General features: G+C 37.9%; 1 protein-coding gene across 5 annotated transcripts in view; it reads left to right on the forward strand.

The window, feature by feature from the left end:
• Positions 1–13,526, forward strand: part of CDK14 (cyclin dependent kinase 14) — a 217,314-nt gene that overhangs the window by 143,421 nt on the left and 60,367 nt on the right. For all 5 annotated transcript variants that reach the window (XM_080975366.1, XM_080975365.1, XM_080975367.1 and 2 more), the window contains one exon: positions 850–898. In XM_080975366.1, the coding sequence (XP_080831492.1) occupies positions 850–898 (49 nt within the window). The remainder of the gene's footprint in view (positions 1–849; positions 899–13,526) is intronic.

A 13,526-nucleotide genomic window follows, 5' to 3' on the forward strand; every position in this document is an offset into this window, starting at 1 on the left:
TGTTTCAGTTCATTTTTCTTCCTGTTGCTGTTATAGATTACTTCATCAGGGATATGGAGCCATGAAAGAAATGCTCAAGTGGATGTGTTTGTGTACAAGAAATATAATCCGACTGTATAAAGTTTCCTGCTGTACTGTTCTTCAACCCGGCGCCCCCAGATATTGTTGGGTTAGAACTCTTTACCTGGATGGTAGCCCAATGGATTCATGGGAGTTGTAGTCCAACAATATCTGTGAACACAAGGTTGAAGAACACGGTCCTGGTTCATAATGTTATTAAACCGGATTATTGACTGGTATTTGCATTTAAGACCTCACCAGTATTAAAAAATCAGTGGTCTTCATGCACAATTCAGGGTGCTGGTTTTTCCCTATAAAGCTCTGGAAGGCTTGCAGCCAAATTTCTGAAGGACCAGAGGCTCTCCTAGGAACCTGTTTGGTTTTAAAAAATTCTCTAGGATGTCACCACAGTCAGCAGTTAATGGCAATCAGAAACAAGGCCTTTTCAGTGGTGGTTTCCAGTTGTGGAATAGTATCTCCCAGAGGCATTCAGCTGGTGCCTACATGAATAAATATTAGGCATCATGTGAATTTAATTCTATTTTCTTGAGCTTTTTTTGTTACTCCTTTTACTGTTGATGTTGCAGTTTGTTCTCAGCTTTTGGGGTAGGTGGGTGTTAAATTTAGCTTGGAAACTTGTGTTGAATAGCAGTATTAAAAATAGTTTACATTATTTTTAATGCGACTGAGCTACACAATAAGTTGTATTTGTTGTATTTATTAGACTATTTTAAGTATGTTTCCTATATAGGTTCATACAAAACAGGAGATCTTTATTTTTTGTTACAGATCGGTTTACACAGTACAGTGCAAAAAACCTTAGGCAAGCCTGGAATAAGTAAGTCTTTTATTACCATGTTCTATCAATGTTGCTGATTTCTTGCCAATTGTCCTTCCTAATTAAGAATATATATCCCTTCACATTTTGGAATATTGTGTGTATTTCATATATCAGAAGCTACCCAGATTGCTTTTTGCTTCAAATGTTAGAAGTATATTTTTGTGCTTGAGGATATACTGTAGGAAATTAACAATGCACAAAGGCAAGTTATACTGGTTATGAACCTGTAGGTTAGTTGTAGATGGGTGAGTAAGTGGATTAAGAACAGAATAACTGGAAATACTCATTTGCCTAAAGGTGATTCTGCTACTTCTAGGCTCTATTCTGGCTGACAATACAATCCATAGGCTGCATAAACTGATATACTGGGATGTATTTAGTCCCACTGTGTTCTTATTCGTATCATGGGGCAAATAAAGTCAATAATAGCATTGGATTAAAAAGTATAATTTGCATAAGGTATACATTTCTGGTAAGCTCTTACTGAAAATTATTCTGATTAAACTTAGTACCTTTTATTTCCCAATGTCCTGATATGATCACAATAAAAGCCAAAAGAATATCCTTATTAAAAATTATCTTAACATATTCCGAGCTCTTTGTGTGCCTTTGCAAAAGGATTGTTCTTCAGTTTAAATGATGTGATGAATAAATGCATGAAAGTTATCACAATAGTACAGTAGTTCAAAATGGAAAAGATTTAGTTTGCCAATTTTACATAAACATTCATGAAATATGGAAGGGATTTCCACCTTTTCTGATGCAAACATTTCAGTGTTGTATTACTGATTATGAATATCTCTGTGGATAATGATGTTTATATTAACATTTTAATTGAAAACATCCTGTTGTTGTTTTGAAATTGACTTGGTTTCAAACATTTGTCAACTGTTTGTTTAATGCATTTGTTTAAGTGCAAATAAACAGTATGAGGGCTTGGTTACATTTAGATATAGCAAGTGGGACTAGAAAAATGTTTCAGTGGGGAGTACTTCAGTTTAGTATTTCAGCTGGCCCAGCCATTTCTTCTTTTACAATGTTCCATTCTATTCTTCTTCCCCCTGGTTTTCTGTCCTCCCCCCCCCCCCACAGCCAAACAGATCCTCTGCAGTGTGTGGCCACTGTATGTCATTTGGGGGGGTGTACCTGGGTGCCCCCCCCCCGCAATTTTCCCTTGTAATCTAGGGGTTCTCTATAATATCTCTCTCCCCTGTGCATAGGTGGTGCGATTTTGGCTATGTGAAGATAGACACTCAGACAAAGAGGTTTCTATTAATATTTGTATGACTAGTCCTATGAGAAGTTCCAGTTTTATGCCCGTGAAATGTGAATTGACTCTGAAAGGTGGTAATTTCTGAAAACTGGAGAGTATACAAGGGTGAGCCTCGTTGGCAGACCTCTGGGATTTGTTTGATGAAGATGTTTGACAAGCCATGTGTCTAGCTGGACTTGGTGAAAAGGGATGCACATTTTCAAACTTGAGTTGAATTACATGAAAAAGATTTACATCCCCTTAGACCTAACAAGTTGTGCCAAACTTTCCATTTAACTGTTGAAGTTCTAAAGGAAAATATAATAGTAACTAAGATAATGTGATTGGGAGTTGGTTTTAAAATCTTTGATTTGCAGAGTTGGGGAACAAACCACAACCATGGACATTAAAGGGCAGGATGTACACAGTTATACAACACATTATTTTAATCTTTTCCTGAAATTTAAAAGGAGATTGAAACCTTTTCAGAATAAGACAAAATCAAAACTTTGCATTTGAATCTGTAGAGGAAACACTTTAATCTCCTTAAAACACTATGACTTTATGCCATGTGTTGATTTCAGCTGTGTTTTAATCAGTGTTTATCTACGGGTTGGGTTCTTAACTATAGAGTCTATATCAGTTTTTCCTCCAGGAGAAAAGGCAATACTCATATCTGTTCACCATAATCCTAGTTTAAAGTATGAATGTTCACATATGTGGATAAAAGGTATCTCTTCCTATCCAGAACCAACACTGAAGAAGCCTTGAACACCATGGGCAAAAGTCTATGTTTGCTTTGGCTTTTCATAATGAAAAGCTATTGGGGCTGATAATACAAGTGACCCATATTTTACTTGGCAGCATAAAATTGTATCCAGAGTATTAAGCTGTTAAATATATTTTATATACTTTATATATAAAACATAAAGCTGTTAGCACAACATCCAGATGTATTTAGACCTCTAACTTGTTAGGTACTGAATAATTATCTCATAGGCAGTATATAACTTGAGGTAGCTGTGTCTTTCAAACTAAATTCTGGTACCTGGCATTATGAGCTCTATTATCAGGCGATACAACAGGAATTTTCTTGTTTGCAACTGTGTCAAAATTAAAGGAACACTTTGGACACTTGGGGGAGCACTTGGGTTAGTTCAGTAGGCAACACTTTGAAAATTGCAAACAGTGAATAATCCTATTTGCCATCATTTAATGTCACTATTTTTATTTTAGTAATAAAGAATAGCCTTTCCAGCCACCCATAATCAGTTTTGTTTAATAAATACCATATAATAAGTAATTTTTAAAAATAAAATCATGATTACTTGAGATAATCATCACTTCAGAGATTATCTGTGACTTTTCTGTTGCTTGAACTCCAACTCTCAGCCTCAGCCAGCATGGGCAGTGGTCATGGATTATGGGAGTTGTAGTCTAATAACATCTAGAGAGCAATAAGTTGGCAACTCCTGTTTTAGAGCAAGTACCCCAACACATGAGAAAAGGTAGATGTGCTTACTCAAAATCTCTTTTGAACAATTCTGCATATAAAGTGATCCAGACAGATGTAAATGAAAATCATAGTCTCACATGTATGCAGAGAAATATATGGGTGTATATGGTATAGTCATTGATATTACTTAAATATATTTTATTTTTGCTCTTTAGTGTTTGCTGAGTATGTATTGTAGTCTGGACAAACCATTGTATTGAATAAACTGCAGAATAGGGACCCAGCCAAAGTCAGGACCCTCCTGTGAACTATAGAAGAGGCCGATGCCAGGAGATAGAATATCTGAGCAAGCTTCTGGGTGGAAGAGAAGGCGTGGCTTATGAAAATAGGACCAAACAATACTTTAAAAATTTGTTCTTAGTTATTCAGCACTTTAAAGTATACTGACCGCTGTGAATCAGCATATAGGACTAAGGATGTAAGAAGACATCGTTTTACCTTCCAGCTGTTTCTGTTCTGCTGCAGTTTGTCTTCTACCCAATCTGACATTAATCATCTTGGTGTCCACTGTGGTAAAATTACATAACTTAATTCATGTAAGTTTTTTCATGTCATTATGTTATTCCATTCCATTCCTTTCAGTGCAAATTGGGGGAATGTAATGAATCACATACCATTTTCAGATTGAAAGCAGCAGCAAATAGCAATAATTTTTGCTGGATTTCTTTCTGTTCTGGACATGGGGCAAATATCCAAACACAGGCAATTTCCCCTTCCATTTCCATTAGAATTCTCTGACATCCCTGCAAAGGACAGCCATTTCAACAAAGTCTGGAGGGCTGAAGTTTCCCCATTTGTGCTTTATATATTTTGACTAGCTGTCATTCAGTGAACCTTGAATTTGGGAGATTCAGACTGGGCAAAAGGAAGTACTTCACACAACACATAGTTAAACCAAGGAATTTGCTAGCACAATATGAAGTCATGGCCACCAACCTGCTTTAAAAGGAGATTCAGTAAAACTAAAGGACAATAAAGCCTCCAGCATGCCCCTGAATAAAAATTGCTGGGATCACAAGCAGGAGTGCAACTGTCTTCATGTTCTCCTTGGGATTTTCCATAACATCTGGTTGGCTGCTGTGAGAACAGAATGCTGGACTGCATGGGCCTTTGATCTGATCCAGCTGGGTGGTTCTTACGCTTTTAAGCTGAATATGCTTATCTCCTATATCACTTTATCACCATCATCACTAACAGTCTATATGTATTTTTAGCTGTCTCATCACAGCTGACGACCATCCATGCCACTTTTTTGCTGTCTTTGTTCATGACATGCTGTTGAAGATTCTTTCCCAGTTCTCCTTTTTCTATGTTTGAATGTTGTAAATTACTATTTCTTGATATCTTCCATTGAAATATCTGTTTTGATGGTTCTGAATTTTCTCTATACTGAATCTAATTTCCCCTCTTCCTCTCTATCTTCTATAGGCCTATTTGTTATATCCTTAGTGAGGTTCTGCAGTGCCTTCTACTTTAGGGTAACCATTGCTGTGAGTTCATGTACTGTTTAGATTTTTGCCAGGTTATTAATAAAGATGTTAAATAAAACTGGATAACACTAATCCCTGTAACACACAGCTGGATATTTCCCCTCTGAATCAAGAGATTCTCTTTATCTTTACCCTTCATTTATGGTTGTCAGCCAGTTTCCAGCCTGTGTGACATATCCAAGTTAATTTGAGTTATTCTGGAAAAGCAAGATTATTTAGCAACATTCTAAACATACAATTACTGGAAAAAATTGCATGAGATTCACCACTTTTTGCATGCTTTTAGCCTTGAGTTTAGATTCCCCCCTCCCCCTGCTTGTATTCTATTATTTATGTGGGGAGACCTGGCTCCTCAAAGTGGCAAAAACTACTCTTTTCAGAAAAGCAAATTAGAACAGAACCCATTGTTTGCATGACTGCAGCTTAATAATAGTCTATGAAAATCAGTCCCCCAACCATGGACAATATATTTAGAACCTAAGAAAATAATACTCCTGCTCTGTCCAATATTATTATTAATTTCCGCCCCCTTTTCATCCTAAGGTGCCAGGGTGGCTTACAACAATTAAAACACTTTAAAAACAGTTGACAGCTTACAGCCCCAGAAATACAGTGGGTCTGAAAACCACACATCTCAAAAGCTATGGTAAAAAGATGTGTCCTCAGCATTACCCAGAAGCTGTATAATGAAGGTATAAGATACACCTCTGTGGGGAGGGAATCCCACAGTTTAGGGGCTGTCCCAGAGAATGCCCTCTAGTGGTGTGCTACCACCCTGAACTTCTAAGAAAGGTGGAACAACTTTCTGCTGATCTTAATACACAATGGGGTCTGTTGTGACCTTTCTGGCATGAGCCTGGAAATGAACTGGCGACCAGTGCAGCTGTTTCAAAACAGTGGTTATATGAGCTCTAAACAGAACCACAGCCAGTAATCTGGACACTTTATTTTGGGCTCTTTGAAGTTTCCTAGTATTTTGAAGGGCAGGCCTATGTGGAGCATATTGAAATAATCTAATCTGGAGGTTACCAGAACATGGAGTACAGTGGCCAAATCATCTCTGTCCAGATGGAGTAATAGCTGGTGAACCAGATGGAGCTGGAAAATAGCAGTCCTAAACACTGAACTCATATGACAATGTTGAATCCAGGCGCACCCCCAAACTGCACACCTGCTCCTTCCAGAGGAGTGGGATTCCAACCAGGACATCTATCTCCCCACCTCCTATACATGAGAATTTAAGACACCCAATACACATGTCTTTTCAGGATTCCGCTTCAGTTTATTGGCCCACAGCCAGCCAATCACAGCATAGACACTGGTCTATGGAATAAGAGCAGAATAATCATCAATATTCCGTTTCCTATATTGATTACAATAATTTTTGTCACATATGGACCCTATTTTGACTGCCAGTACAATCCATGGCCTGTGTAAAGTGATATGCTGGGACTTCTTTAGTCTCATCAAGTTCTCATCCATATCACAGAATAAATATCCATATAATACGCAGAAGGTATACATTTTTTATACACTCCCTTACCAAAAAGGGTTCTTAAACATCTTAATAAAATATGCTGTACAATGACTTGTAGAAAATGCAAGGTTTTATGTTTATGTTTGAGCAACACTTCTAGTCAAGATCCATATGCCATCATAGTTTTCAGATCTTCTATGTACCCCTACCTTTTGGTATGATTATTTTTTTATACTGTTCACTGGTGTCCCTGTGTTTTTTTTAATAAAAAAAACAAAAACAAAAAACAATTGGGCATGTTGTTTTTGTTACTCTGTTGCAGCCTATAGGCAAGTTCGCCATTGGTTTTTAAATGTTCTTAGGTGTTCATTATCCTTTTAGGTGCTGTTAACTGTTTAAAATGTTTTACATGTGTTTTTATTTTGAATGCATTGTTTATACCTAGTTGCTTGTCACCTTGGGCTCATTTGGGAAGAAGAGTAGGATAGAAATGGATAAAGAACAGGAGTATCATTTTTAAAGTGTATAATAATTACTTTTAATAATCAGGATGTCCACTGGAGCTGCTTGATGAAATGTAAGGTTGTATTTTTACCACTGCATTGTCCATTTAGTTGTGTCCATTTACCACTGTTGTCCATTTCGTTGTGTACTATGAATAAATAAATTTACAATAGTATTGGTGCACCTGTCATTGCTGGAGGGCAGATAAGCGAGTGATTCCAAAGGGAGCTGACCTTTTTCTTTTAGGCACTGAGTCACTTTCATATCCTAAGGCACAAATTCTATGTGAAAGCTGTTATATTCCTCACTGTATTGTGCTTTAAAGTGTCTCGTTCTGTGGCCATAACATGAACCCCATAAAAATACTTAAAATCATTAAGCCTTTGTAGATAGTAACCTAATTTTTAAGATGGTTATGTAAGGTCAGTTATGGTGTGATTACATTCAGATTTAGTTTAAAGCCAAGCCTGTGGTGCAATTTTCTGATAGGTCAGTTGCCAGGTTCAAGTACGACTGTCTAAACAGTAGAGTCACCTGGCTGCACACTGTGTTTTTACAAAAAATAAATAAATAAATCTTTCAAATTAGGTATGGAGAATCATCATGACTATCAATTATAATCAGGTAGTTGACAGTCACTGCAAAATGCAATGTTTTATCTTTAATGCTGTACTGTTTTTAACACTTGATTGGGAGCCGCCCAGAGTGGCTGGGGAAACTCAGCCAGATGGGCGGGGTATAAATAATAAATTATTATTATTATTATTAATTAAATACTTGCTTCTCAGACTATTGATTCTACAGCATTTCCACATTGCAGAAATACTCGGTCATAAATTCAGTGAAACCAACCACATTTTTTGTTTGTGAATCTTAAATCCTTCAATGCATAAACCAAGATAAGATGTCAGCCATATGCCTTCTTATGCCTTTTTATTTCCCTTTAATGAGGAATCTTCAAGCCTAGAAGCAACCTACTTCAGAGTAATCTCACCAAATGCAGTACATTTGTTTATAGCCCTCAGCAGCTTTTTTTGTCCTCAGGCTGAGTTATAAAATAAATGTTGACAGCTTCCTAATTACTCTCATATCTGAAATATTTATTATCAGATTCCTTGTTGATGGCATAAGATTTTGTCAAGATGAATATTATGTTGTCTGTTCTCAGTGAAATTAGACTCCCCCTTAAGAACTAGGTTTGTAGTTTGAGCATACGCCTGAACCTGGATTCACTGCTTTAATCAGGTGGCAATGGGGGCCTGGAGTGCTTTTTTAATTGCCTATGTTGATTTGGTAGCTGTATCCCTTTCTGGGAGTCAGATACCTGGCTACTGTGGATTAGTTAGTTACCTTCAAACTGGATTTCTGCAGATAGGGACGCGGATGGCGCTGTGGTCTAAACCACTGAGCTTCTCGGGCTTGCCGATCGGAAGGTTGGCGGTTCAAATCCCTGCAACGGAGTGAGCTCCCATTGCTCTGTCCCAGCTCCTGCCAACCTAGCAGTTCGAAAGCATGCCAGTGCAAGTAGATAAATAGGTACTGCTGTGGCAGGAAGGCAAATGGTGTTTCCATGCGCTCTTTCTTTCACGGTGTTCCATTGCGCCAGAAGCGGTTAAGTCATGCTGGCCAAATTACCCGGAAAGTTGTCTGTGGACAAACACCAGCTCCCTTGGCCTGAAAGCGAGATGAGCACCTCAACCCCATAGTCGCCTTTGACTGGACTTAACCGTCCAGGGGTCCTTTACCTTTACCTTTTACTGCAATGGCTTTTGGCGACTGTGAGAGACCGCAGTGGAGATGTGGGGTACTACAACCCGCACTATGGAAGCACATTGAACTGTCCTGGTAGTGAGCACAAGCTACTGACACAATGCATTGGCACTCCACCACTGCTTCCCAGCACTTAAAGATAATAACGTGAAGTTCTCTCCTCCTATGCTGCCACTCTGTGACAGTCAGCACCAACTGGTTGCCACCACTGGTGTCTAATGACATTGCCAATTGTCCTTGAGATTTTTGAAGAGTATTTTATTGTAGCATGTTAATGCTTGGCTTTTTTTCTGGTATACTCTATTGCCAGATGTCACAGGGCCTTGCTAGCTAGTGAGCAGCCTGCAAATCTTAAATAAAATTGTATAAATAGCCTAGTCTGAACCCAATATACCTACTTCTCACTATACTATGTTCCATTACAACTCTTAAAATTACTGCATCCTATTGAGTTTGCCCATCTATGCAAAGTAGGCTGCAAGGCATGCTTCTTACTGGAGCTGAAATAAGAATGCCTTCTGGACACAGCAGAGTAGCTGTTTTTTGTGACCACGGATATGATTATAAGACTTGCATGTTGCTAACAGCTTTGAAACTTTGGGATAGATGATACAAATCAAATGAAGTGCCATGTATGTTAAATAAAGAATGCGAAGTAATAAGGAATACTCCTATTTTTCTATATCATTAAACTTTCCTCATTAGCCTGACTTGATAGCAAATAAAAGAAATAAAAAAGATTAATGTGGCAGGGACAAGAACCCCCTTCCAAGTGTGACAGACCTAAATCCCCTGCTGGAAAGATTTGTAGCTAACAATGATGAATGCTCACTGGCTGCAGTGACTGCAGAGGTTCACCCTTTTAGGGCAGAAGCTCTTGCTGGAGTTGCTGAACACACACACCAGTTCTTATTTACATTATAATGAAATTAAGAGTTTTCAAGTTCTGTATGTTAAGAAAGGAGACAGGGAATGAGATTTATGAGTTCTAATGTTTCTTTAGTAAGAGCAGAGCTGATTTTAAAGATGAAAACCTGGACAGCTCGTAACAGCAGCCACACTTTCATTTAGAGTGATTTAATAGGATAACTTTGCTAGAGACACAGCGTTTTCACCGGTAAGAAATTTAAAATCCAATGTTCTCCTTTAGTTTCTTTTGAAGACCAACAATTGAAGTTACTGAAGAGCAAATGTGTGTGCATTGGAAGGGAGGGGGGGATCTGCAGTGAATGATGTGCTAAGACTATTTCAGATATTCCTGTGGAGTTTTTATTTCCCCCTTTTTTGCTCCTCCTTGGCTCATGTCCAGTCACTGAGGAAATAAATATGTGAAGAAAGTGCACTATGGAATGGTAACTGCAGTGTTATTTCCCCCCCCCCCCCCTTTTATCATGCCCAAGATTCAGTGAAGTTGATATAAATTCACCATGCCTTCTTTAAAAAGCATAACAAAAAGGCATTCTTCCTTTAAGAGTCGGACTGTAAAAGGTGATTTTCTTTTACTCAGTTTAGTTTAAGCCTGTAAAAAGCATTAACTGAAAAATCTGATATATTTGTTAGGGCATTTATTGCATTAGTAACATATATTTTAAATTCTCAGTGAAAGGTTTATAGAGAACATAAACCTTGAAGAGTTTTTGCTCAGGATTAAAGATTCATTCTCTCTTTACTGGAGAAATAATAGCCTATAAAATGATGTTTTTAGTAATTATTTTAGCTCTGTTTATTTTTTAAAGCTGTTCTATTCAGTTTGCTGCAATGGACAAAGGAGGACTTTAAAGCCCTCTCCAGGTTAGAAGATATGTACCCTTTAATGCCTATTTATTTATTTATTGAAAAGAGCAGCTTCTAATTAAGAGAAGCCACAGTTGTAGTGTTCCATTCAAATTTTGTTCATAGCTAGCCTGCAACCTTCAAACACACTACAAATCTTGCACATTTTCCAAAAAAAATCTGTAATGGTGTAAGTAATCTTTCCCCCCTCATATGCTATAATGAATAATATTAGAAGAACTGGACTGCTGAAAGAATTAAGATAAATGACTGACTGGTGTGCAAATTGAAAGGAAGTCATTGCTGAAATCTTTCTAGATCCCAAAGTGGTGAGGGGCTGGAGGATGCTATAATTAAAGTATCTTGAAAAACACATTTTTCTCTCAGATATATTTTTTTAAATGTAAAATTTGAAATGGCATTGTTCTCACAGTCCAAATCCTTAAATGTGAACTATGTCCCTTCTTTAAGCTTTGACAAATACCACCATATTTTTGTGCTTCACAGTTCCAGTTTACACAATAAAGGCTATTCAGAAAGCATCAGGAGGAAGAGCAGCAAAATTGTGACAAATATTGACAAGAGACAAGAGAGGATATTAGTTCCCCAGCACTTTCATTTAATACATGGTTGCTTGATGTCAGAGGCTTATTTCCATATGATAGACTTTTGATTTATAGGCAGCAAGAATTGTATATTTTACCATGGTGTTCATTGTTATTTAATCACTTGAATGTACTCAAAATAGTCCATGGTCAGTGGCCAACATGATGAAACAAGCTCCTTAAGATCATGTACCAGGAAAGGTACAACAACTATCAAGAACATCATTGAATGTTACCACTTTTTAAAATGTTGTGGACTTCACACACACACACACACACACACACACACTCAATTATACATTACAAATACTTAAAACATGTGCTGAGAATCTTCCATAAGAAGATTCTTATGGAAGAATATCCGGTATCCTCTCCACAGTGGCCAGTCAGAAGCCACTCCCAGTTGCTTAGAGCATGGGGCTGATAACGCCATGATTGCAGGTTTGATTCCCGTATGGGCCAGCTACATATTCCTGCATCGCAAGGGACTGAACTCAGTGATCCTTGGGATCTCTTCCAACTCTACAATTCTATGATTCTATTAAGCCCTAAAGGAAGCCCACAAGGAAGAAATGGGGGCAATATCTCATTCTCCATTTTATTCCTGAGCAACTGTTATTCAGACGCATGCTGTGCTGATCCTGGAAGTAGTATGTATATAACCTTATCCTCCACGTCTAATCCTCTTTTACAGGCATCTAAGATACTGACCATCACCACATTTTATAGTAGAAAAGTCCTAACTACATGCTATGTCCTTCTGTATGTTCTGAATCTCACAACGGTCATTAGTTGATCCCAGGTTCTAGTATAATGAGAGGAGAATAGCGCATCTCTAGTCACTTTCCCCCACTGATAATTTTATAAATCTCCTTCATATCCCCTTTTCCTTGTGGGGCCACAATACAAAATTGGATAAGTTGTAAGTAAACTCTTTAAAAATGTGAAATACTTATTGAATAACTCCATACCAGTAACATTTACTGTTTACACTAACATAGTTAAAATACTGTGGGCTCAGAGCATCTAATAGATCAACAGAGCATGATAGTTTTATTTACTATATCTTAAACCGCTTCACAACAGTATCTCAAGGACATTCTATACTGATTTTATAATAAAAATAAACTATGGTACTAATACTGGCCCAATACATTTTGGCACTTGAGGCAAACCACAAAATTGTGCCCCTTCCCAGGAAGAAGGGGTGAGTGAATACATCAGAAACGAGGGGGAATAAAAATTTACAGGAGACCAGCAGCTCCTATTTTCCAAGAGGCCATTGTAGAGGTGGCATGAGGAGATTTGACCACCTGTGGTAGCAGCAGCAGTGGGTGATGCATTCCTTGGAGGCTGGCTCTGCTGCCCCTGTGGATCCTCACCTTGCCTCATGGGTATTCCCTGTATGGTACAATAGTTTAAGAGCTGTACCACATGGTTTCTGATTCTGCTTGAGTAAGATACTTAAAATCTTAATGGCAAAGTAGACTCTTTTTCCTAAGTGCTGAAAGCAACAGATTTTCTGAACAGGACATTGGTTGTTGTGGTAAGATGGAGATGGCTACCCTGTGGCCCTTCATCTTCCCTTGTCATTGGCCCTCCTGGCTGTGACTCATTAGTGTCGAACAATAATTGGAGTATCATAGGGTAGTATCACCTCTGGTAAGAGAACCTTTTGTTCCTAGAAACTTCTGCCATTGCTTTCTAGTTTGGACTAGTCATTTTATTTCAGTGGAGCTATGCATAGTGTACTCTTTCTGGTGGCATAATTTTACAGATTTTAGATCTTTACCTTGATGCATTCAAATTGTGCTGATACTCTAAACAGAAAACTGCTGAAGACTAAAATTCTTGGAATTGAGTATATTAGCTGGTTGCCATTCAAGTCTTCCCATTGGTATAGCTACTTTTTTGTCTCAAGCAGGGATAATGCCAAACTAAGGAAATTTTGAAGTCAGACATAGTGATATTTTGTAATTGAACAACCAGTATTTCAAAGTGTTCTGAATATGTTGCTCTGAGTTTCACCTGCAAAGGAGTGGGTTGTAGTACTTGTTGAATCAGAAAATGCTGGCATGTTGTGGGTAACCTTCAGAAGTGCTCTCCTGATTTGCTGTCAAAAATATATACAGGATTAATCTTTGTTTTTTAATCAGGCCTTGATTTTGAAAGTGAACTTGACCTCTGTCCCTCATTTAATTTAACCAGCAAAGCACCATAAGTTCAGAGGTTCAGTGC

This window comes from Podarcis pityusensis (assembly GCF_964106645.2).
Source record: "Podarcis pityusensis genome assembly, chromosome: 12".
Taxonomy (NCBI): Eukaryota; Metazoa; Chordata; class Lepidosauria; order Squamata; family Lacertidae; genus Podarcis; species Podarcis pityusensis.